The 23,867-nt window shown below is 37.8% G+C and overlaps 1 protein-coding gene across 1 annotated transcript in view; it reads right to left on the bottom strand.

Annotated features, from left to right (window-relative positions):
- LOC138052156 (uncharacterized) overlaps nt 1-23,341 on the bottom strand; it is a 30,564-nt gene extending 7,223 nt beyond the window's left edge. The window contains exons 1-11 of the mRNA XM_068898531.1: nt 22,993-23,341; nt 20,682-20,750; nt 18,901-19,005; nt 17,796-17,891; nt 17,140-17,291; nt 7,106-7,203; nt 4,867-4,993; nt 4,271-4,422; nt 3,423-3,501; nt 2,567-2,677; nt 1,197-1,279 (exon numbers count right to left, since the gene is read on the bottom strand). Of these exons, the coding sequence (XP_068754632.1) occupies nt 1,197-1,279; nt 2,567-2,677; nt 3,423-3,501; nt 4,271-4,422; nt 4,867-4,993; nt 7,106-7,203; nt 17,140-17,291; nt 17,796-17,891; nt 18,901-19,005; nt 20,682-20,750; nt 22,993-23,196 (1,276 nt within the window). The 5' untranslated portion in view covers nt 23,197-23,341. The remainder of the gene's footprint in view (nt 1-1,196; nt 1,280-2,566; nt 2,678-3,422; nt 3,502-4,270; nt 4,423-4,866; nt 4,994-7,105; nt 7,204-17,139; nt 17,292-17,795; nt 17,892-18,900; nt 19,006-20,681; nt 20,751-22,992) is intronic.
- Between the last annotated feature and the right edge of the window lie 526 nt (nt 23,342-23,867).

The raw sequence follows: 23,867 nt of genomic DNA, 5'->3' as shown, positions 1-23,867 counted from the left end.
TGGTGGATATGTCTGTTGCCTCCACTAAATGTTCGATAGCATATTCATGCCTCAAGGTAGATTTGTAAGCTGCACTAACCAATAGTGCACATGCTTATCACTTTCATAATTCTTTTTAACTCAAGGTACAGTGTTTGTTTTTCCCCAAGTTACCTAGCATAGACAATCAAATAATGTTTATTCTCCACTTCTACCCAAAAAGCAAACAAATTGTGACTTAATGGTCTGACTTAAGGTGACTGAACACAGTTTTTAAGCACTTATACTCCCATTTCTGCCGTATATGCAGTTTTTGCCTAGAAGCTTAAACTTGGTCACTGATAAGCGCTACCACAAAGGTTTATATTTTTGACAGTCTATGTGCTCTGCAGGATCTGACTATGGATATCTAGATTACAACAAGGCCTAAAGGATGTTTATTCCTCATTTATGCAAAATGCACTTATTTGTGGGTTTTTACAGTACTTTTTTTGCAAAATTTCCAAACTATGCAAAAGTGCAGAGTCACTTTAGTCACACAACGCAAGCAGGCAATCTGATAAATTCTGGATAACAGACTTCGGAAACAAGTTTTTACCCAGAGGGTAAGTTACTCCTTGTGGGAGGCACGGTGGCCTCATGGTTAGTGCGCTTGACTCCGGATCGAGTGGTCCGGGTTCGGGTCCTGGCCAGGGACATTGTGTTATGTTCTTGGGCAAGACACTAAACTCTCACAGTGCCTCTCTCCACCCAGGTGTATAAATGGGTACTGGCGAAATGCTGGGGGTAACCCTGCGATGGACTAGCATCCCATCCAGGGGGGAGTAGAAATACTCGTAGTCGCTTCATGCTAAGCGCCGGCCTGATGGGCCTTCTGGCTCGTAAGCAGTGACTTTCTAAAACATTGAGGAGACATCACTTACACAGAAAATATTAATATTGTTGGCAAATCTATTGGATGCAAGACTTACGCTGCTTTTTAGACATTATGGTATTTTTTAAGAGGATGAGAAGCCTGGTTCAAGTAATGTAAAGAAAAGGTTACAGAATAACCTCCTTGTTTAATTAATCGAAAGTACATTTCTACCTCTCCAGCAGAATTCAGAATCTTTTGAAATTAGGCTGACCACTGCCCTGGTAATGAAAACCAGCATTAAGAGTCTCCATTCTTTCCTTTTTCTTTTTCCTTACGATGGTAAAAATAACCTAGAACTCACCAGCATCATCCTCAGTATCAAGAATATTCAAGTTGTATTTGTCTCTCATCCTGTCACCAAGTCGGTTGCGTGTCCAAAATTTGCTTAAGAAAAGCAATGAAGATCAATGAGACTGAGTAACAAATATGACAGGGTCCTAAAATAAGTAGTGGGTTTGATAGTTCTCTTTACTTGAAACTATTGGAAACCAAAATTATTATGAAGTCAGAAAAAAGACCAGCTCTCAGAGAGCTTGATAGCTCAATTGCATGAGCACAGTACCAGTATTGTAGAGGCCATGGGTCTGAATTCCATTCAAGCCTGAATTTGTCATGCCTTCCTTTCGTTACCACTTAAGTAAAGTTAGTGACTGTAACAGTATAAAACCTTATTATTCTTCCTTCCACACTTAAATATGACATAACTTTCATCTACAGTCTCTTTATATTTACATCCTTTAAAGGTTTATTATGAAGTCAAAAAATGACCAGCTCCCAGTTGGCTGGAGAGCAGCTTAACTGGTAGACTAGAGCACTGCACCAATATTGCAAATCCTGTTCAAGCCTTTCCTTTCATTACTACCGGTACTTAAGTACCATTCAAAATACAATGACCTAGGATTTTAACACCAATTAAAGTAGACAAGGTATAGTGCAAGTGCCTTCTGTTGCCTTCTTTTTGGGTGCAAAGTGCAGCCATAGCAATTTCACCTCAGCCATCACTATAGACCATGAAATCATGAAAAGCTCTGCACCACCAAAAGGGTATTGATCATATAGTCACTATGACACTACATGATTGCATGATTGGTGAGATCCAATCTTTCTTATCACTAAAAAAGCAAAAAAAAAAAAAAAACAATATAGCTACATTATCACATGCCAAATGGAGCTACAATAAGCTGCACTCGTTTAAGCAGACATGTCAATAAATTTGGAAGTAGAAGGCTTATAATTAAAAGTAGGTGACCATGAAAGTGAGCTTGGCACACTTAACTGAGGATGGAAAAACGTTCTTTCTCAGACGCCATGTTGTTTCATCACATTAAGCGCAAGACTGTGAACTGTTCAGTTCAATGTTCCAGGCAATTCACATCACTTGCACCAACGATCAAGCAAGAACAGTTTTGTTGCGATTTCTCTTGTCTAATCTTTGAAAATATGCCGTCAATTTCACTCACAAAGGGGGGGGGGGAGGGGGGGGGGGAAGAATGTTTTAAAAGTTTCTTCCATGATAATTAAACAAGTGTAAGATTTTTCATCTTGACTGGTGGTAAAATGATATGATGTAGACCATTGACGATGGCTTACTAGCTGGTGGTTTTGGCCGGCTATTGGCCCTTATTGACAGCCCTGTTTAAGGGGTGATTATGTGGTAAACAGCTATTTTACCTGGAGTGGTCATTGGATCCCGAACACAGTATGTGTCCCAAAGGGTGCCATGCTAAGCTCCATACCATCCCTTCATGAGCTTGGTCCATGTTACCCACATCCTTCTCAGCCCTGATTCAAAATGTACAGCTTCATAAGTAATAATATCACATGGCTCTCTAGAACCTCTAATTCTTATTGAAGATGGTTAGGTGCCAGCTCTATTGCCAGTACACATCCTCTGTAAAATTTACCATATAGAATGGAACCTTCATTCAAGGGACCAGGACCAGGACAGGTGTCTCCTGAATAGAGGTTGGGTTGGATACAATTATTATTAGCATGAACACTTTTCCGGGACCAAATTGTGTCCAGTGAAAGGAAGTGTCCCCTGAATAGAGGTGTCCAAAAGGAGAGGTTCTGCTGTATTTAGTCAGTTAGGAAAAATAAGAATTACGAAGGGTCTTCACCCTGGTATTTCAGAAAAAAGTTCATACCTACACCAAGGACATTCACAGCTTACCTCCAAGGGAAAGGGGACTATCAGAATTTAAGATTTTAATGTTAGGTACAGTGGAGGTAAGAAAATTGCAAAACATTGTGTTTTACAGAATAATCAACGCATTTTAGACATGTTGCAGTGCAACGCACCTAACCGTGGCCACCCAACAAACTTACACATTTGACAACTACTTGTAAATAATTATGTCAACTCAACAACCCATGCAACGGTGTTCAACTTATAACCATACAAACTTTGCAAGGAGGCGTAACGTGACTGTCAATCAAATTTGCACACCCTTATTGGCATATAATTTGTAAGAAACTTTGTTAGGTGGCCACGGTAAGGTGCGTCACACTGTAATGCTATACTCACCCAACCACCCAAAACATCATAGAGCCATCAGAGCCACCACTGACAAACAGAGATTCATGGATAGGGTGCCAGCTAATTGCTAAAACAACAAGGATAATAATAATTCATGGTCCAACAAAGACAAAATGATTCTCACTCATTTTATAAACTGCAAAAAAATCACCTCACGACACAAAGCAGATCTATAGTAATCAGGTGAATGAGATAAAATGTGTTTACTATAACTAAATTTAAAGACAGCAAATTATGCAAGAAGACTTGACAGAAAACCAAAATGACCAAAACAACAAAATTATTGTGACATGGCACAGTTATTGCAGAGAAGGGATGCTGGTGACTGAACAAGATGATATTAACACTTAAGAGTTCTACTTTGCAAATTTCAAACAAAAGTAAAAAAGCACCAACGGTAAAGGAGACCTTTAAAGGAATTAGTTAAAACAAATCATGTCTTTTTGATAAAGAACCAATCAAACTATCATTGTAAGACCTTGTTCTTTGGCAAGAGTGGTCAACTGAAGCAAAATCAAAGAATCCTTCCAAATATAACTTATATCAAATATTAATAAAATGAAAATGTACTTAAACTCCAATAAATCGTCTGTACATAGTTAGCCTCCTAATATATCCATCAAAAGTAAACATGTTTGACCATTTTTAAATTCTGCTTGGGATTTGAAAACGAAAAAAGAATGTTTTCTTTTGGTAGGAAAAACATGCATATTCTTGGTGCAGATCAATACTAACTTAAAACCTTATTTAAAAAGCAACCCTTTCTAATCTTGTTAGATTCCACTCTCTTAAATCACCATTTTTCAGCACTACAAATCACTCTACATTTCTCTAACCTGTGGCTTCTCTCTTGTGACCTCGGAATGTTTGCATTTCTTTCATTGCACGGATATCAAACAACTTCAACAGATGATCACGAGAAGCTGTCAATAACCAGTTTCCATTCTGGTTCCATCTGACCTGCATTACTGTGCTTTTGTGAGCATGCCTTCATATGGACACAAAACAAATGGACAACAGGAATTTCAACAATAGGTCTTGAGACAATTTAAGCAGTCATCAATAAGGTTAGGCAAAGACTTAACAATTATCAATATAGTGATTGTATAAGAATCTGATATAAAAAGTTTTAAACCACTAGCTTATAGACCACTTTCATAAATGGCGACCAACTTTACATTCTTTTGTATTTATGTTAATTGGACCTACTGCCCTCATTTTAAAACAAATATTCTTTTGAAATTTGCTTGTCGTAACGAGGTTAGTAGGGCTTATTAGCTTTAAAACAAAAGAATAATTTATTTGGCCGCCATTATGAAAGAGGTCTATAACTGGGTTGAAAAGACAGATCAAATATTTCTTTTTTTTCTTCAAGGGGATAAAATTAAGTAATGAGAGAAAATCTAGGCCTCTCAAAGCAAATATGACTTACAGAGTTGTCAATGGATATCCTGTGCGGGGATCCCAAAGTTTGATTGGTTGTTGGCTGTCCTTACTTCCAGACACCAAAAGACTCTTTGTTGGATGCCAATCCACACATTTGACATCAGCACCATGCCCTGTAAAAAAAAGATGCCTATTGATGACAATACACTTTTGCCTCAAAGTGGACAGAGTTGGTACAGTGATGGGAGCTTTTGCTTTCCATTTGATGTGACATAGGTTAAATATGTTAGGTTTCTTTTATACTCCAAGAGGTCTACCTATGTATAGACCTAGCTGCTTTTCCCTCCTATTAATAACCAAATTTTGTATTGACATACAGTAATTTGAGTACGTTTATTTCTATTGTTCTTGGAATGGATTCCATTAACCAAGACAATATCCAATTACAATGTTTCCTGGAGTGGTGATCTCAACCACAAATCTTTAGAGGAGTTAATGGGTGAGGAGTTAAACCCTGCCTTACAATCACTTAGTTGAACAGAGTTATGAAGATGGCTCAAGTGTCAATGGGGGCACCGGGCTATAATGGAATCTCAAGAAGCGTAATGTACTGAATGGTAAGGAGGAGGTAAGGAAGGGTGTCCAGCTACAAAAATCCTGAAGGATGGCGCATGGGTCAGAAAACCATTGCTTTCATCAGGGATGTTTCCTTGAGCACCAGCACAGTTATTGCAGGACTTTCTGTCAGCCCTCTCTCCAACAGCAACAGAGTCACAGCGCTTAACCAACTACTGCTGTCGGCTTAGTAAGGGCCTTTGAAGAACAGTCCACTGCCCAAGGCATCAATTACTGATCAAAGAGGCCAGTAAGTTTGCAAAGGGAGTTAGAGATTTTCCTAGCCCCTTCTTTACAGAGAGGAGGTACTAATGGCAAGAATCAATACCTTTTTGAGAAAGTTGTGACTGCTGAGCACCATGGCACGATCCAAGAGGAGAGGTGGCAAGAAAAGTTCCAAATGTCAAGATGGGAAGAGGATGATCTAACCCCCGCATGGATGGTTTGCTTGGCTGAGGGAGTGGCCAGGTGCACCAATGCATACCATTGCAGGCATGACAGAACTTTATGAACAACCTATTCAACACAGTTTTACTAATCACAGAAGATGTGCACCACTCAAGGAAGTAAGCCAAAACTATGCAAATTATGTGGAAATGCTCCTGGAAGCCTCCCACATTTTTTAGTGGGTTGTTTGGCACTGGCTCCAAACAAAACCTAGCATGGCACAACACACCCTTGCAGGTGCTGTTCTTGAGATACTAACTGGAAGAAATCTGCGATTGGTGGATGCAGTTCCACCTTGGCACTCACCAGTGATGCAAAATGTTATTTTATGTAAGTTTTAGAATATTGACATCCAATCTTTGATTAATCAGTAGCCAATTTAGGCTAGCTAGGTCCTCTTGTCCAGCAAATCCCATCAGAACAAAGCCTGTCCACGTATTCTGCAGGCTGGAGGGAGGAACTGGAGGGAGGGAGGGGAGCTTTTAGGTAGAAAGTTCATTATCAAAGCGGTTAAAAAATGAAAATTTAAAATAGTTTGTCGTTGCTGCCCTAGGCCTGATTTTACAGTCATGGTTACTTCTAGTTCTTGTCAGGCCCATCAAAGCAAAATATTTGGTGTAAGCCATATCAGTATAGCCACGAATTATCTTGCAAAGTTGAATCAAGCAAAAGTATTTCCTTCTGAGCGCCAATGTTGACCAGTTAAGTTCAGCTAGCCTTTCCAAGTCAGATTTCTCTGGTCCATATAGTGAATGAGTAGCATGCTGCTGGATAGATTCAATACTATGAATGTGTTTAACCAAATAATTATGGATTCTACACTGGGCAGGCATATTCTCAAACAGGACAAACTAAAGAACTAAAAGCCGTTCTTATGGCCACAGGATCTTTGGATCCAAATGTTCTCTTTATTAAGCTAGACACTTGATTTGCCTTAACAACAATATAGTTGATATGGGAGTGCCACCCCAATGAAGATTCAATTCAAATGCCCAAGTGCTTATGCTTCTTAACTGGTGCCAGAGTATTGTCATTCAGCACATATTTATGAACTAAAGAACGCTTAGATTTGGTAACGTAGGGATTTACACTTTTCCTCTTGTACACTCTTCAGGTTGGGAAAGACTCTTGCCTAGAATTTTGAATCTTAAACAGCACACTGTATTGCTATTTCAGGTTAAATGTGATTCTCAAAGTGGAGACCAAGTCATTTTGACAGTTACCTCTAAGTACTTTCTCTTCAGAACATCGATAAAAATCCCAAATTTTTACTAAACCATCATCTGAACAAGAGGCAAACTTGTTGTCTGTTGGAGAGAAGCTGAAAGAGAACATCACAATCTAGTTTTATTTTTATGTAATACAAGCCAAAAGTTACTTGATAACAATACCACAACCCTGGACTGAATGTCCAGGTTGCATCACAGTTCTTTTCTTTCCTTAAACAGCGCACATGGAGAAGCGAATTAAGGCTTAGCAGACCATTATCCTGTTTCACTCTTCCTGAAATTATGTCAATAATACTGTACTGGATGCAAACTTTGCCCATTCATTTGACCCATTGAAGCTGGAGAAAGGAATAGGTTTTTCCTAAAAGGGCATCAGAAACTGCCTACAATGCACAGACATCATGATGCTGGGATAGACCCTTACCTCTCACTAACCCAGCTATGCACATTAGTGTGGAATCTCCAGGAAAAAAAAGCTGTGGGCTAGTCTTAACCTATTGACCCTAAGAGTGAGAATTCATAGATTTACTCTGTCCAGCACAACTATTCTGGCAGCGAGGGGTAGGGGATGAGAGGTAGGGGGTGAAGGGTACCATAGCTGGAACAACCCAAACCTTTACAAAAATGGTAACATTAGGCCTAAACATGATGCTGATAATGACCAGGCCTAAGGCATTTTTGTAAAGGTTTGGGTTGTTTCAGCTATGGTACCCTTCACCCCCTACCTCTCACCCGCTGAACAGTCATGCCGACACTGTCTCATGCCAGACAATTTTACTCATCAATGGGTTAATTCATGACTGTTGTCATAGTCAAAATGAATTTTAATCTTAGGTTAGAAAGAATGTCTTTAATTACTTCAATATATGGAAAAAGGTTCTCTTGGCAAAGTAGCTGACGCTTTTCGTCAACTGTTGGTAATTACTGAAACTACTGGGTTAGGGTTAGGGTTAGGGTTAGGGTTAGGGTTAGGGTTAGGGTTATTTCAATCCACTGAATTGTTACATATCTCCACTAAAATCCAGACATATAGGCAATGGCAAAACGGAGGATTTGGCCAAATCCACCACATGTCACCCTCTTTGCAAATTTAGCCAAATCTGCCACTGCCTGCATTTCTGGACATGTGCTACATCAATGTCTCCTTAACCCATTGACTCCTAGCTAGGAGTGAGACTCAATAGATTTGAGTCATCAATGGGTTAAAGGTTACAGCTACTTAAATGAAGCTCTAACTTGTGTCTGAGGTGGATTTTCTCCATAGCAAGTCATCACAAAAACCTTATTTTTGATTATCCTCATCATGCTGAGAGTTATGGCTGCCATGCTACAGCCCAGATTGGAAAATGCATTTTTGAGAGTGCCCACTGGTAAGAGGCACAAGAAAATCATCAAAGCTGACCTGAGAATTACCCCGAAACAATCTGAATGGACTGGGCTGAATGAGAATGGTCAGGGCTGGCTGGACATTTCAATAGTATTATATTATTATTATTATTAGTAGTAGTAGTAATAGTAGTAGCATTAATTTCAACGTAGTTACTAAAACAAGGAATGACCGAAAATGATCTAAAATGAGCTACAACAGTATTTAAACTGAACTAAAATGAGCTACAACAGTATCTAAAATGACCTATTCATTTTAGGTCATTTTAGATCATACTAGATACCGTTGTAGCTCATTTTAAGTCATTTTAGTTCATTTTTAGATACCACTGTAGCTCATTTTGGGTCATTCCTTGTTTTAGCAACTATGTTAATTTCAATCCAGGCACACATTTAATTTTTTTTACATCCACTTTGACTTGGTGCAACAAAGAAAAACATTACAATTTTTAAGGGTGGCACTGTGTACAACTTATTTTCTGCATCACTTTTTTGTGACCTTGGCATTTCATGATGGGTAATCAGTTAATTTAAAAGAAGAGCTGTCAAAAGTATATCACTATTACCCTCAAAGGGCTTAAGTAAGTTTTTACATAAGGTTCTGTATTTAGTTATAATTCAAGCAGCAGTTTACACTTTTAGGCATCAAGACACTTTCTATATGTTCGAAGGGGTCATGTCATAATGTAAATTCAAGTATCCTTTTGGAAAGTAAGCTTGTTTCAAAACCACCATACTTAATGGTGGGACATCTACAACCGAGTCATTTTAAGGATAACAAAGTTGATTATCATTCATCCTGATGTCATGTGGTTCACTGTTAAAAATTGTGCTACTAAAAATGTCCTAATTCACAGCCCAGTGCCATGGTGTGTCCCTTTACAACATTTCATATTAACCAGGGTCTGGAAGGGCAGGCGAAGTAGTGTCTAGATCTTGAATCACAGGGTCATGTAACTTTTTTTTCGGAATTCATGTATCATGTACATGTAGTTGGATAGAGAATTGATCAAGTCTACATATGATTACACAGTTTTCTTTGTGATGACTATACTTCTACATGTACACATGACTACAGGAAAAAGATGGTATCATTTGACCCTTTAATGGGAAGAAAATAAAAAGTATGGTGATCAAATCAAGGATTTTTTGCTCTTTGTTTGACTGTGATAAAGAATAAAGGCAATGAAGTTCATTGCTATTACTTGTATCACATGTTTTATTTCATTTTCCAACTAACCAACCTCTCATTGGCAGTGACCTGGACTGATGATTACAACACATCCTCTCTCAATGTGTCTCTCAGTTCATGTCAACTACAAATGAGTAGTACAGAACATGACAATGGTAGATTACATTACATAACAATGACAGAAGACCTACTCCGAACCATATAGACAGACAAATTACATTTTCATGACATTATAATAGCAGAAATCTTGATTCACACTCTACAACTTGACTACTTGAGTACTTTTCTCCAGTTAGTCAATCAAGGAAAAAAAAACACTTGGGTTGTAAGAGATGGATCAAAGATCCAGAATACCTTGCCCTTTCTCAGTTTGACAGAAACATTTTCATTGACCACTTTGAAATTACATTCCTTTGATTAAAATCATGCAACTGTCATATGATCAGTAATTAAAATTAACTGGATTTCTGCAACTTGTGAAGGTATCTGAAAAATTTTTTCAAGATTAGTGCTATAACCATGACTTTCATTTTGCACCAAGTGTCTTTCATGAAAACATTATTTTCAATTATTGTCTTCACTTCAATTTATGTACCTCTTTGAAATTACTGCCGTAAGATTGTCAACTTAATTCAATCAGTGTTTAGCAAATGCTGTAACCCTGCTCCGAATTAATTTATGTCCGGACATGTCTGTTAGTGTGGGGATAAAATATCAGAATTATTTTTTCACATGAATATTGAATATGTGTCCTCCCACGGCCTTGCTTAGAACTTTGACACATGACAAGAACAATGACTGTATTATTGTTATTATTATTTGCAATTATATAATATTGTTATTGTCGATGTTGTCTTTTCCTTTTGATTAGGTTGTGGTACAGGTTGCCCAATTTTTAATATGTGATGTGCAAGAGATTACTCGTAGCTAATCCCCTAGAATATACTTAATTGCCTAATTTCTGGTTCAAAGGTGACTAAATAGCATCATGTGTCATGCGTCATCACTAGATATCGCAAACAGAGGCCTTGAAGGAAAGCATAATGCATAAAATGGCTACATGACAACTTGTCTGACAAATTGGAGAAACCAAAAAGGGATGATTTCTGTGACATTGGTCCTCCAAGATAACTGTGTGCATCTGCTTCATCTCAATTTCCCCCAGTTACCACAACAAACATTGGTCCAAAAATAAATTGTGGTAGCATGTGGTGTTCAATGTCAGTTTAGTTGATGCAGTCACTGCATACTGGTTTTGAGTTGTTGGCCGAGGACAGTCAATGAACTTCAGTTTAAAACACAAATCAAATAACACAATAAGAAATGACAATCAGTCCATGATGACTAAGGTGTCAGCCAATTTCAACTGGGTTTAAACGAAACTGCATTAATGACCAGGCTTAGCCCTAAATTCAGCAAGGATTAACCCAAGGGTAGGACTTTCGTAGACAAAACCACAGCCATAACCAAGTTGGGAGTTATTTGGTTCATCTACAGGTGTATGACCTGCCAATGCAAAACTTGAAGGAAATGCCCACAATTCTCACAACATTGTGGTCAATGGCGAAACCTTTGGTTTGGTTGGATAAAATAAAGGGCGTGGCCAATAAGTCTGGATGTCCTGTCAACCAGTTTTACTTTGATGACTGGTACTACAGTTGTCACATATTAAGGGGTGTTTTCATATTTCATTCTTTTATCAACATCTCAAAGAACTGTAGAAACCATCAACAAAATGATAGCTAGATGAGCAATATGTGCTCAAACAAATATGACAAAGAAAATCCCCCACACAACCCACTACATTTATACTGATCGAAAAATGAAAACATGATTCAAATTCTTCCCAGGGGATTATTTCTGCAGTCTCAGGAGGACAGCGACAACAGAATTTCTCTGACTTACATCCCAATAATATTCTGGGGACATGCAATTTGACCCAAAAAGGATTGGGCCCTCTGAGCTCGCTGTCTGCTTTGTGAAGGAATAAGTTGTCATGCTTGGTACTATAAATGCTTATCGAAGGCACAAATGAGAGCCCTTGAAGATTGAAATTGATCGATTGATTGCTTACAGTGTCAATAATTACGAACTTGTTCATTGTTTTTGTTTTTAACATTTCAGCTATGGTTTTGGTTTTCATGCTTCCTCAACCATGTATGTCTAGAGAAAAATGGAAAATGAAGTTCTCTTCAATAACAGCACTTGTTGTCTTTCATGCATACATGTAATTTTATTTTGTCAATGCCAAAACTACAGCTGTCTATTTAAGGGGTGTTGCTTGCTCATGGTGGTTGCAGTTGCCACGTTTTACTTAACCCATTGACTCCTAGGAGTCACTCCTCAACTGGGGGCATCCTAGGGCACCTAAAGAGTCTCAAGGGCACAATTTTGACATTAAGTGAATGTTTTTTTTAGCAAAATCACCTCCCCAAAATCTTCAATGTCAAGTGTCAGTGGGAGTAAAAACTCACCTTTTATGATAGGAATGTTTAAACAATGTTTTGCAAATATTTGCTTATCTTAACCTTAGTTTCACAGCAGTGGTGAAGGCCGTAAGTTAGATAACTCATTGGGTTAACTATGTTACCTTCGTTAAATAAAGAATGTTGTATTGTATTGTATTGTATTGTAGTGGTATTATTTCTTCTTCAGTATTAGAATACTATTGAATCATTTTTTGAAGGGTTCATTGCAGTTTGCATATCTGGGATAACCCCTCCAAGGAAGGTATGATTCATTGACACAATCACTTTTGATGGATGTTTTGCAAGATTTTGCAGATCCTTCATGTGATTTGTTTGAAGGGAGGAAGGCTGATATGGACATTTTCCCCTTTATCCATCTTTAAAATACAAAACTCTGTAAAAGCTCTATTTTGGGTAAGACAGTACCAGTGCAAGGGGAACAAATTCTCTCAAAAATAATAAAAAAGGAACTCAAAAACTAGATTGCTGTCTGGTTTTGAAAAGCAACTTATTTTGGTTATAATGATAAAATTATTATTATTGGTGCCTTTGGCAATATATATTTCATGTTTGGCATCAAGATCTAAAAGGCAAATAGACGTCTTTTTCACAGTTTCTGATGCGATATTGGTTGGGGGGGGGGGGGGAACAAGTCTTGAATCACAGTGAATGTTTGGGAAATTTGCAGACTTTGAACCGTTAAGGTCTGATGATATGGATAGCGAGCATACCCCTCAAAAAGCACTTCTATTTTTCGTGAAGTATGACTATGACAATCAAGCCGGACAATCAATCACGGCTGTAAATGAAATTTGTAAATTTCATATTTCAAACCCTTGTAAACAAAATTAATCAAGTTCCTGTGGAATTTGAAGCGACATGAAGAGATTTCTAATATCCAATTTTCAGGCGTGGTGCCTTGTGCAATGATCTAATTTTCCGTCAAGTGAATGATATTAAAAAAATGACTAAAAGTTCAAAAATGTTTGAAATCTGCTTTTTAACAGCAGAGCTGTAAAGGTTTGAGTTTGGCCAAAATCCCATACATTCACTGTAATTTATGCCATGTTTGCCCCTCAACCAAGATGGCATCAGAAAGCTGGATGGGGGTAAGATTGTAATTCAAGCATTACCGGTAAGTGATGGCCCTCTTCACATGTACCTTTTCTTTCAGGGATGGCAGAGCCAGGGGGGCTTTAGCTTCCCCCCAATTTCAAGCAAGGAACAAAAATAAAAAGTAGAATATCTGTCATTTTACGGTTGATACACGTTTAGTTTTTTGATATTTCGTCGACAATGCTGAAAGTAGCATTTCCGAGCTTCAAGATTTCAAAATTTTCTGGTGACGAATTTTCCCAGAACCCCCTACAAGTTAGGGTCTCCGGTGCTTGCTTGTTTAGCCCCTCCAATACAAAATAATCTCTGCCGTCCCTGTCTTTGGGAGCAGGAGGTATGGGCAGAGTTGACGTGGGCGTAAATGAGACCTACAATAGTTAAATGACATGAAAATGGCATTAAGGGATACAAATGAAGAGAATTTAATTTTTTAAATTTCTCTTAGAAAGAGCCCAAATTTGAAGGCTGCAGGTCCAATTACCCCATGCTCAGAGGTTTTTTGTGTCGTTCTGTGGTTCAATTTTCCTTACAAGGGATAACAATCAGATGGATTGCAAGAGTAAAAAAATCAGATCAGAGATACACTCTGATAAGTAATGAAAAAATATGCCTGCATTAAATACATGTGGTAGTGCAGTAACACAGCACTTTATTCCTTAATTGTCAATTGAGCTGCGCTTTGTCTTCCAGGAGATTCAAGTTGTTTTTTCATAATACCTAGCTCGAATAGTACATGTACATGATAATTATTGTTTTGGTACCATTTATCATTTAAGTGCCATGATAGATGTCTTGGTAAATAGCCCCCTGAGAGGACATGTGATTACTAGTAAAATACTAAACCCAGAAAGATTGCAGAAAATAATAGGGAATCAAGAAACACTGGCTTTGAGGCCGACATGTTGATCATTTTCAAGTTCCCCTTTTCATCACAAGTTTAAGCGTGCACTCTGAGTGTCTGACAGCTTTCTGATATGATAGTTCACCAAAGTTAAACTTTGTCCAACAGGGTTAGTATCTAGTGGGAGACCTCAAAATATACAACTTGCTGTCAGAAACAGGACAGAAATTCTATTTTAATGCTCAAAAATGTGAACTAAGCAAGGTATAGATTTTGTTAGCCTGCTTTATGCAAAACAAATATTGATGCAAAAGCAAATAAATATTTATACACAGTTTTCAGGAAGAGCAGAAGGAAGTTTTCAGGATGTGTCGATCGAGAATAAAATATTTTGCCGTCAGCAACAAAATTTTTGACATTAAAACAACATAAATTTTGAACTGTGAATGTAAAAAGTTCCCATCGGCAAAAAACATTTTGGGAGATTTTTGCTGCATTCAATTTTTCTATTGTACTATTGGCTGACAAGTAAATCGCAAAATTGAAGGGGCTGGATCAAGTTACCTTGCGTGTTTACTCGCAAAACAAAGGATACATCTGTGTCAACAGGATGGCAAGACACCGGGTTTCTGTTTTCGTTAGTTTGGTTTTTTTTCCTTTCAAGCGTTATAAAGTTCAAAAAGAAATGTGTGAATTCAACACAAAGATCACAATTGCCCAACTCTTGAGGTTGACCATTGTTTTCTGCAAAGTCAAAAATTTACTCTCCTTGACCAGGTTATTTACCACCAGGTAATTCCATTGTTTTGGAAATAGCAGCTGCTTTATTATTCATCAGCGTCACAAATTCTTGCCAATTTTGGGGTTCACTGCGTTGAAACTCAAGCACGCTTCCAACAGACCTGTTTATTTTCATGATTTATGCAAGCACTGCAGGCCTATTGGCACCACGACTTACACTCTTACAACCCGGTGACATAGTGTGTTGCGCTCTTACAGTGCAATACCACAATAACAAACACCAACCAAATAGGCAAATGTTTGCATGACTTGTGTGTAAATGCCAGCCTTTTAACTCAAAAAGTGCAATTAACAATCACCAGTAATTCCAATTTAGACTGATCAAGAAAAAATTACCAATCTTTGTGCATTCTAGCCCTTTCAGTCATGGGGCATTCTTACATTTATTGCCGTTCATATTTCATTATTAAATGTTTATCCATACCTCGATCGAAATCAAAGGATATTCTGTGGTTTATGTTTAGTCTGAGATCCTAATTTCATATCAGTTCTAAAAACCAAGCTGTGTCTGCTGTCCAAAACAAACAATGACTGTACTAACAGATCAATGAGTAAGTGAGCGAGTAATAAATCTGATGTCAGGAAACTGAAAACAATGTCCATTATGCCTCGAATGGAACAAGTACATGTAGCTGTTCAGACTTGCTCAAAATTGCCTCCTCTCACACGATGGCTGTCGGCTATGCAAATATATACTATCAGCTACGCCTTTGAAATGGAAAATGAAAGGACGACTTTGTTTTCTTCAAATGTTGGAATCAGTGAAGTGACACTTACCGGTGTTTGTTCAATACAAAGGTGACAGTATTTAAGGCTTTATTTCATGGAAACAAATTGGGACAAACTTGTTTACACGTTTTGCATCAGATGACTTATTTCTTGAAAATGAAGCACAAATCAGGGAAAGTTCATTTCCAGGCAAAATGCAAAGATTCTGCTAGTTCCAAGCAAAAAAAAAAATAATTCGCCAATAATAAACATGGCGATGTTGGCAATGTTGCATACTGCCCTGATTATTTGCAGACAGTTTGTATTCTGTAGAGTGGCCAGAGGAAAATGGGTATATCTGCTGTAAATAAATGCATTAAGAAGACATTGTACAAAACTGGCTTTAAAAAGTTTTTTGGATTGAAATAATGAGTCCCAGAAATGCAACAAAGAAAAAAAAAAAAATGATGTTACGAACGAAAAGAATGCATCAGATACTGGAAATACAGTAGTATCTGATACGCACATAGTGGAATCTTGCAACTAGGAAAGTGAGTAAATTTGACCAATGAGCCATACTAACGTCGTATACTATGTTCATAAAGGCAAAATAATAAGTGAAAAGTGAAGGGTAAAGTTCAAAAACTAAACATACAACCGTTGTAGGTCCAACAACCTTTATCCCTGTTTTTTCAACCTAATGCAGTGAAGAAACTGATCTACATTGTAATAGTCTTGATAAGTGTGATGTTGGAGCTCAAAAAAACAAAACAAAACAAAACTGTAAAGGATCGTGACTTTAAAATTCTTCATTGATAACATTTTGTCAAGGCTTCATTTAGGTACAAACAAAGAAACCAGAGAGGTAAACATAAATATCAACTAAACGTAAAGACCAAGGCTGAATATTGGGTTGCGGCAGATGCTACCTTGCACCCACATGGTGACGATTTATGTGCATGCTCAAGGGAGTTCATAATCAATGCAGATGGAAGGTTTAGAGATGCTGGGTAATTGGGTTGTATTTTTATTATGAGTTTTCATTTTTTTTTTATTTTGAACTGCTTCATTTTATTTCCCACGTCTTCTTTATTTATTTAAAGCATTTAAAGGAAAAATATGCTCAACCATTGCTGTTTTTAATGGGGTTTGAGCATTCTTAAATGTAAATACTAGGTTATCTTTATTAAATAATTTACCCAATAGGGAACTTCCCTACAGAATATAGTTTGAGAGTGACAGTGAGGCACCAAAAACCAACTAATTGGCAACCATTGGCATCGAAATGGTCGGCACTTTTTGAGAACTCATAGAATTAAATTTGGCTTCACCTCAAACACTAGCCTGTAGGGCACCATGTTACCTCTTATAAATTCTGCCTCTGCTGCTAAACAAAATGTGTTGCACACGTTCTATCAACACTAACTGTAGAAAGTGCTTGAGAAGTTCTACTATACCGACAAAAACAGCTAAAAACAGTCCACCGTGCTGCGTTCTTGGAACCAAACTTGCTAACCTTAATCCTCGAATGGGTTCTTTATGAGCTTCATACATTTGCACATTGTTCATGTTGGACTGCCAGTACTTAATAAAGCCTCCGTGGTCTGATGAAAGCAGCCAGTTATCTGCATGACTCCATACCATTGCTCGTACTGGGCTGTCGTGAGCCTAAATAAAAGTGTTTCAAAACTATGTGCAAGAAATGGAAACCACAACAACAGACCAGCAATCCATAAATTTCCAAATTCAACAAGGACACAAAACAGCATTTAGACAAATCTCTTAAGCTCTCCAGTCTGCGATTCTTTACTTTTAGTGGGTTAATTCACTTATCAAGGAAAACATACTGCTTCCAAACAATTGGCAGATGCCTAAGTTGATTAGTAAGTGCTACAACTGTCCTCTCCAAGATGAGCACCTCTTGATTTTTCTATTCAAAGAGCTCACCCCTTCAAAAGTAAACTATCTGCAAACAAAATCCAGGCTATTGATGCATGGAATTCAATTTCTTATCTCCTTGATCTTGTACATGTATGAGTTATGAGGATTAGCCAAGCCACTAAAGTGATTGGGAATCACATTTCCAAACCCCTAGCTACTTGTTGCATTCAAATCACATTCTAGACCAAACAGCATTGTTTACTTGTTTTCTCTGTTTGCTGAGTTACATACTTGCAGAATTGTTTCAAAGTTAAATGTGAGTCCATTCCACAGTGTAAATTCACCACTTGACGCTCCTGTTACCAGTCGGCGTCCCTCTGGTGTCCACTAAAATATGTTTTAAAATGTACACAACTGAATGTTTTAACCATTCTTTCACATCAATATTAACATTAACAGCCCTGAGACCTTTGATGATGAAGGGCTTCCATGAGTTTACTATTGCTCATTGGTAGAGCATCCGAACTAGTAATCAAAAAATTGTAGGTTTGACTCCTGCAAAGGAGTACTCAGCTCAGTATCCCTGAGCCACTCTTCAAAAAATATTATCTCTTCGAAGCGCTTTACATTGCTGACATACATGTAGAAAGGGAAGAGAAATCTGTCTTATGGGAATGCTAACCATATTTTCTGCTCCCCAAGATACATGTACATGTATGTCTTTCCCACTTGTCAAAACAGCAGCTGCATGAATACAAGTAACTATGGTGATTTTTTAATTTTTATTTCCTCAATCATGGGGAGCAGTGCTGGTGCATTGGTGAGAGCTTGTATTCCACCATGACTTGGGTTTGACAGCAATTTGCGTCTCATGTAATTTGAGTTAACCTTTACTATGTTATTATTGTCACATTAAGATCTTATTTGAATTCCTTAAATTTAACTTTATGCTATCAAAATAGTAATGATGAGACCAGTAATTCTAGATCCCATTTCAGCACATAAGCCAGACATTTCTTGCTGTGCTCTTTCTTTACAATACATGTATCTCTTCTTAAACATTTTCGATACAGAACTTCTGACAGGATGCGTGGGTGCGGGACTGCACAATTCGATGAAACCCGCACAATTCCCAAAAATCTGCAAAATCCCGCCCAATACTGAGTGATCTGCTTAGATGTTTTGCTGTTTATAACCAAGAGTTTAGAACCTTTTCAAGCAATTTTCAGACCATTTCCTTTCTGAAAACACCTTTGTTTTTGATTTCAAAAAGAATATAAAAGGTGTTCTTTGTAGCTCTGCAGGTGTAGGACATACTGGATGAAAGTCCTGTTAAATAAAATAATACAAGTTCTCATGCATTTACAAACAAGAAATTAATGAATATTATACTAACCGCCACACAAAATATTGGACACCTCAGTTTATTTGTTGATGTTCTCACAAATTTGGTAGTCACAGCATTAATTGGATTAGCCAAGAGACAACCTGGTGGGAAAACCTGTCAGAAAATGGGAACAAGTTAAATCCCTGATGTCTCCTGATCCACATCTTGGCTAAGGAAACTGATTTGATTTGAGCCTCACTACAAAAACACTTGTAAAATACATGCATCGGTAACAAATACACATGCAGTAAACAGCTGTGAATATTACATGCACCAGCCTTGTAACCTTCCCGAGATAGGAAATTCACACTAAAAGCAAAAAGAAGTATCCTAACGAAAATACTGTCGATTGCATCTACCCTTCCATGCACATGATAAGAACATGTTCTGTTGGCCTATCAAACTTCAATATTTGGACACCAAAACTTCAAAGTTTTCCCACCTATTTGTAGTGCTATCCAGTGCTTCTTGACAGGTTATTTTTTAAAAGACAAAAGAGAGGAAAAGAATAACATCTGATCCCAGAACTAGCGAAGAGTTTTTGGCCAAAGTAGATTCTGATTTACTAAAATATGCAGCTCATTTAATGGAGAAGGGGTTTACTTCCAAAGGAAGTGCCAGGTTTCTTACCGAAGATGTCTACTTTTCCGTTATAGCTGTTCAAATATTTTGAATTTGACCAGAGGACTCAGTTACAACACCTCCACAAACTTGTTGAGTTCTAATTGACCAGAATTTGTTCAGAACACCATAGTTTCAGTGTTTTAATTTAACTGTCATCTGTCCATTCAGTGTACTATAGGAATAAAAGAGGTAGGGAAACTTTGATGTTTTGCTGTCAAAAAATTGAAGTTTGTTATGTCAACATGACATGTTTTTGAACAACTCACTGAGCCACCGCGCACCGGTGGATCAGTTGGTTGAGCATCGGGCTGTCGTGCGGGAGGTCGTGAGTTCGACTCCGGCCGGACCAAGACTCAGGGTCTTAAAATAACTGAGGAGAATGTGCTACCTTTGTAATTACATCTGCAAATGGTTAGACTTTCAAGCCTTCTCGGATAAGGACTGTAAACCGGAGGTCCAGTCTCATAACCCTTGTTGGAAATTAAATAGTATGGGACGTTAAAGAACCCACTCACTATTCGATAAGAGTAGGGGACATAGTCCCCGGTGTTGTGGTCTGAACTTATCTGGACGGGGGCATCTCTCACTTCCTAAAATAAAATTGTAAACTGTGTAATAAGCAGTCTGACTAAAGCCCCCAAAAGGTAAAGGTAAAAGTCTCCGCTTACGAGCCAGAAGGCTCATCAGGCCGGCGCTTATCTCCGGTTTCATTAGCATGAAGCGACTAGGAGTATTTATACTCCCCCCTGGATGGGATGCTAGTCCATCGCAGGGTTACCCCCAGCTTTACGCCCCCGAAAAACATTGTAAATTAGTCCTGAAAAGCCCCGAGGGGAGAGACTAATAGCTTCACTCACTCACTCACTCACTTTTTATCATGTGTGATTGGAAGGGCAGATGCAATTGATGGTAGCAACAAATAATTAGTGTGGCAACTTCATGCATGCAAATGTTTGCTGGTGTACAGCATGTTTAAGCAAATAAAACTTAATAACCATAACATCTTTTCCCTGACTTCATCTCATACAATCTTACAAGCCCAAAAAATTAAGGTTTCCACCAGAATGGTTGACATGTTGTGGAGAAAATTAAAGTACAAAAGACATGGCATGAAAATAATAACCTAAATGATGATAAAAATATGGAAAGAATTATCTGATACTTACATCCGACGAAAATGAATCATCTGGCTGCATTCCACTCCTCTTGTTAAGATCTTTGAACCATTTTCTATTCTGCAAATAGGAAACAGAGAAGAACAGGCTGAGCTGTCACAGGTAACAATCTAAAAACATTTCAGATGCCATTCAAAAATCATTTTCAATTCAATCTGTTATAAAGGAACTTATGACAATAACAAAACTGATTGAAATACCTCAAATAAAAACTGCCACAAACAAATATGAAAGCTTCAAATTATTTTGAATGTCTTTGAAATTTCAACTGTTACCAAACAGGGGATTACTATAAAGTAACTGTTGGGTGTATTTCCTTGTTGATCTGAACAAATGAAATGTAGCCATTTTTCCTTTCAAATGTGATTTTTTTGGTGTAACGGTACTCTAAGCATATGAAAGAAACAGAAAAATGCACTTTTGGTTAAGTTCAACAAAAACGATAACACTATTGTTCAGTTAACTTCATTCACTATTTACGAAATGGAAAAGACTATGGTAACAAACTAACAAATAATTATGAATGAAGGGGTAGTTTCTAAAGAAACTGTGGTGCTGTGTAAATTGACCACCGTACAGAGATTCTAAAAGCTGACGTTTCGAGCGTTAGCCCTTCGTCATTCGCTCTGACGAAGGGCTAACGCTCGAAACGTCAGCCTTTAGAATCTCTGTACGGTGGTCAATTTACATTATCAACTCTGTTGATAAACCAAATTTTTGTATAACAAATAATTACTTGCGGTAATGATGCAGAGTCAGAATTTTAAACAAAATAGCAAGGTTGGACCATCTAAATAGCTACAGCTAATCTAGAAAATGTGACTCAAACTCGGTCACTAATACTAATTCATTATTTACATAATGTTCAGTCTCTATACAAGCCTTTAAAGCGCTTTAAAACATGAAATATCAAACCATAAAACAAATTTAAAAAACCAGGAGAAATTGAAAAAGTATGACACAGTTAAAAACTATAACCAGTAAACAAACTGTAGAAAAAAGTGCAATGTCAGCGTGCAGAGGAGGTTAACAGTAAGCATTTACAAAACAAACAGGTTTTGAGTTTAGATATATATTGGTTTAGGTTTCTGGCAGATCCAATTTCATATTGAACAGAATAGACCCTTCCACGGTTTTTGGGGCCATCTTGGTTGGGAGGTAAACACTGCTAAATTTACAGTAAATGTATGGGATTTTGGCTGTAGCGCCGCTAAAAAAGGTCAAGTTTCCACAGTGATAGTGTCTTTTAAAAGACATTTATACCAATATTATTTTCATGAAATATAAAGAAAAGATTCAGGCTACAGCGACCATAACCGAAGTTTTAAGATTCCATACAACCCTTCTAAAATCATCACGGCAAATTGCCACCAAATTAAGAAGCCACACGAGAAGATTTAGTATTCGAATTTATGGACGTCATACCTTCCTTAATGGCCTTATTTTGTGTTGAATGAATGATATGTATAAAACTATTTAAAGTAGTGGCAAAAGTTGGAAATCTGTCTCTTTTTAGCAGCACTACAGCAGTTTAAAGACAGCCAAAATCTCACATATTTACTGTAAATTTAGCCATATTTGGCTCCCAGACAATATGGCAGTCAAAAACTGTGGAAGGGTCTATTCTGTAGTTTAGGGGCTGCAACACTGAAAGTTTGTTATTAATAAATTACCAAGTGCTAATTAATTCAAGTTTGAAATAAATTACTAAGCATAAGGATAATGCAGGCTAATAACATCCAATTATAGAACACTTTATATAATTTTTAAAACCAGACAGTTAGGATGTTTTTGCTGAAATATCTAGATCATATCCTTCTTCTTCTTTTTCTTCATCGACAAAGGGTTTTGCCTCAAAAGCCAAAAATTCAATGAAATTTTAAAGATTTCTCAGATTGAAGGACATTCTTTTAACTTTCTCCAAACCCAGTAAATTTAGCATCCTTGACAGCTTTTGATTATCTCCATTTAAGGGATAAAACTGAGGATCATTACTTGTGAATTAAACAGGTGTGATGGGTGATATGCTGCCAAAGTTGGAAGACAGCATCCTTAATGTCAGAAGCCTTCAAGCCTAATAATTAGGAAGAGAGTCATCATGCCTGTTTTCTTGCGAGCGGGAGGAAGACGAAAACAGACTTTTCAGTGTGAAATGGAATCTTCAACAGGAATACCGATTTCCCGGCTGCAGTCGTATCGAAACGGAAAGCGTCGGTTTCAAAGCGTCAAACACACATGGAATTAATCCCGTATTCTTTTCGCCAGAACAATCTTACAACAGGGGCAGTTAAAACAGTCGTACCTCGATTTGTTTAACAACAGAAGAGTTATAATCGACAGTTTTACGCATAACAGCCTTTCTCATCCGTTTTCCATCGAAAGTGATGGGCTGCCGAAAGCCTTTGTCATCCTGCGACTCTGCAGATGAAACTGGTTGGGCGGACGAGGTCGTGGGAGGCTTTTGAATTAACTTTAGAGTTTGCTGGTGCGGTTGTTGAAACATCATCGCGAATTTCCTTCTACTAGAATTATTCTCCTATTATATCTTACTACTTTTTCGCCGCTACCTCCATCTAGCTTCTAAAAATTTATAGGAAAGCCTTCGAGTCAAAAGAAACAACGCCATATTGATTCTTCCACGGCGTGCAGCAAATTAGTCACGTGATACTCTTTCAAATACCCGCTGATCAGGAGATTTGCACTCTGATGACGAACATGATCGGGTCACAACAATCGCCCGCGGAGTGAAGATTTTCGTAAAAAAGGGAAGATAAATCCACGATGCCACCAATTTTCAAGGTTATATTTATTTTACTGGGCATTGCTCCTTTCCTATGGCTGGTTACAACCATTACCTTGATGACCTGTGGAATGGCAGTGGTTCTGTGGTTGGCAATTGAATTTCAAGTGATGTTCAAGTCGTCAGCAGCTCTTGTGGTAGTTTATACGATCTTCAGTGTACTTTTAATTTCCGTGGCCGTGGTGAAGACAAGGTCAGCTGGCAAACACAAAAGAAGAGGGCCCTTCGCGTTACTGAAAAACTCAGCATTGAGACTTGTGGGAGTTGCTTCTTAAAATATTACTCGTCAAGAAAATCACTGTATTTCGTGTACCAGACGAAGAGTTCAAAATCTAATTTTGGAAATTATTGAAGCATGCTATTTGGAAACTCTTTTA

Source organism: Montipora capricornis, chromosome 6, assembly GCF_036669925.1.
Source record: "Montipora capricornis isolate CH-2021 chromosome 6, ASM3666992v2, whole genome shotgun sequence".
NCBI classification, from domain to species: domain Eukaryota; kingdom Metazoa; phylum Cnidaria; class Anthozoa; order Scleractinia; family Acroporidae; genus Montipora; species Montipora capricornis.
The sequence above is the reverse complement of the archived record's forward strand: the minus strand, read 5'-3'. Positions and strand labels throughout refer to the sequence as shown.